Source organism: Alligator sinensis, unplaced genomic scaffold, assembly GCF_000455745.1.
Source record: "Alligator sinensis unplaced genomic scaffold, ASM45574v1 scaffold145_1, whole genome shotgun sequence".
NCBI lineage: Eukaryota > Metazoa > Chordata > Crocodylia > Alligatoridae > Alligator > Alligator sinensis.
The window spans coordinates 216,314-217,136 of NW_005842414.1; the positions used below are offsets into that span (position 1 = coordinate 216,314).

Genomic DNA, 823 nt, shown 5'->3' on the forward strand with positions numbered 1-823 from the left:
TAATAATAATATCTATTTTGGACCCCCTTCTTGTCTGGGCCCTGGGCTGCCGCCTGGTTCGCCCATGCCTGTGTCCGGCCATGAATGCACAGTGGCCTAAATAACGCTACGCAGTAGCTTGCTGGGCAAAAACTGTGCTAATACGCTATTGTGCAGTAAATCGGTAAAAAAGACATGCACCAGCTACCATGCAGTAACTATAGTTACTGTGCATTCAGTTAACACGTCATTAAACAAGGACTAAGTAAACTTGCAGTAAGCACTGCACATTAGTAACCGTGTAAACGAACCCAGCGTTAGCACTTCTACAGCTGTACAACGCGACCCCAGCGCCGCCCTTTTGAGGAAATCTCTTTGCGCGTGCGCGGAGCCCTGCTCCCGCTCACCCCTCACTGGAACATCCCCCTCTCCCCCGCCCCGCCAGGAGACACTGCAGCCGGAGCGCGCAGGCGCCGACGTCGTTTGTCCCCGCGCGCGGCCCGTCGCGACGCTGACGTGAGGCTGCGGCGGCTCCGGGACAACTATGGCGGGCGCCTGGGAGGAGATCCGCCGCCTGGCGACTGACTTCCAGCGCGCCCAGTTCGCCGAGGTCACGCAGCGGTGAGAGCCGGGGCCCCAAGCCCACTGAGCGGAGGCGGCTGGGGAGCCCTCGTGCCCCTCCCGCTGCCGTTGCGCATGCGCACGCGCGGCGGTGAAGCCCCTTCGGGGTGAGGGCGGTTGGGGAGGTCCCACCTAGCGCGGCGGGGACCCCGGGGGAGCCCATTGGAGGGTGAGGTTGGGGAAGCCCCTGTGACGCCGATCTGGCTGCCGCCGCTGCAGGCTG

General features: G+C 62.7%; 1 protein-coding gene across 1 annotated transcript in view; it reads left to right on the forward strand.

Annotated features, from left to right (window-relative positions):
• The first annotated feature begins 429 nt into the window (after positions 1-429).
• UFL1 (UFM1 specific ligase 1) overlaps positions 430-823 on the forward strand; it is a 40,638-nt gene continuing 40,244 nt past the window's right edge. The window contains exon 1 of the mRNA XM_006030044.3: positions 430-600. Within this exon, the coding sequence (XP_006030106.1) occupies positions 524-600 (77 nt within the window). The 5' untranslated portion in view covers positions 430-523. The remainder of the gene's footprint in view (positions 601-823) is intronic.